The 1,105-nt window shown below is 31.8% G+C and overlaps 1 protein-coding gene across 1 annotated transcript; it reads left to right on the forward strand.

Moving 5' to 3' along the window:
* Window positions 1-29: 29 nt before the first annotated feature.
* Window positions 30-389, forward strand: EHI_149330 (uncharacterized protein; the record flags this gene model as incomplete). The annotated part of the gene is made up of 1 exon (XM_001914585.1): window positions 30-389. One exon carries the CDS (start codon window positions 30-32, stop codon window positions 387-389), a length of 360 nt encoding a protein of 119 aa, XP_001914620.1.
* Between the last annotated feature and the right edge of the window lie 716 nt (window positions 390-1,105).

Genomic DNA, 1,105 nt, shown 5'->3' on the forward strand with positions numbered 1-1,105 from the left:
TATATCAAAGTGGGTTCTTTGTTGAAGAGATGTTAAATGACTACACAGAAGCTTTAAAGAACAAAGTCGTCTATCAACAGTACACAGCACATGATACTACTATATATGGACTGTTGGCTCTTCTTGGAGAAGAAACAACACAACCGATTCAGTACGCCTCTACTCTTGCTTTTGAATATTATAATAAAGCGGACGAAATGTATGTTAGAGTATTGTTGAATGACAAAGTACTCAAGTTAAATGATATTTGCATCGAAGTTGATGGGATGTGTAAATATAGCGATTTTGAGACAAAGATGAAAGCACTTATTCCGAAGTACGAAGATTGCCAAGTTAAAGATTCAATACACAGAACACTCTCAAGAAAGGGGTGGTATACTTACAATTGATTCGTTTTATATTCTGTTGAAGAGGAAATGCAATTTAATAAATGAATTTATTAAATTAATCATTAGTTCAATATTATTTTAATATGGTTTTGTCCACTTTTAAAAATTTTTAAAAAGAATTTCGTTTGAGTTTTCTTCTTTTTTGATCAACTCCTCTTTATTTCTTCATTCCCATTTCTTACTTGCTAACGCCCATTATAATAACACACGTGTGATATGAGGCTGTTTTATTTATAGAAACTATTATTTTATAACAAAAATATTAATATATTAATATATGTTTTTTGTGAATTGAAGTAATTGGTGTTTTGGGAAGAAACAGAAATCATCTGTGAATTGATAGAGAGTCAAGAGCCAATATCTGTGAAATACCGAATCGTAGAACTCATATATAACTTACTCATTACTACGAAATGACTATGGACCCTGTTAAAGCTAAAAAGGTGTTTGAGACATACGCCACGGACAAGTTTTTAGATAAAAGTAAATTCAAAGAGGCACTTGGTGCACTTTTTGAGGTCGACTATAAAGATGAAAATATTGACGAGGCGTTTGAGGACCTATTTAAAATGGCGGACGGCAAAGGGATTTTCAATAAAAAAGATAGCAAAATCAATTATAGTGAGTTCAACAATTTGTGCAAATTACTTCCAGCAAAGTGGGAATGTCCAAAACAAGTTATTTTGACTCTCCTATTTAGACTAGCTGATACTAAC

Source organism: Entamoeba histolytica, genomic scaffold, assembly GCF_000208925.1.
Source record: "Entamoeba histolytica HM-1:IMSS scf_1104750518551 genomic scaffold, whole genome shotgun sequence".
NCBI lineage: Eukaryota > Evosea > Mastigamoebida > Endamoebidae > Entamoeba > Entamoeba histolytica.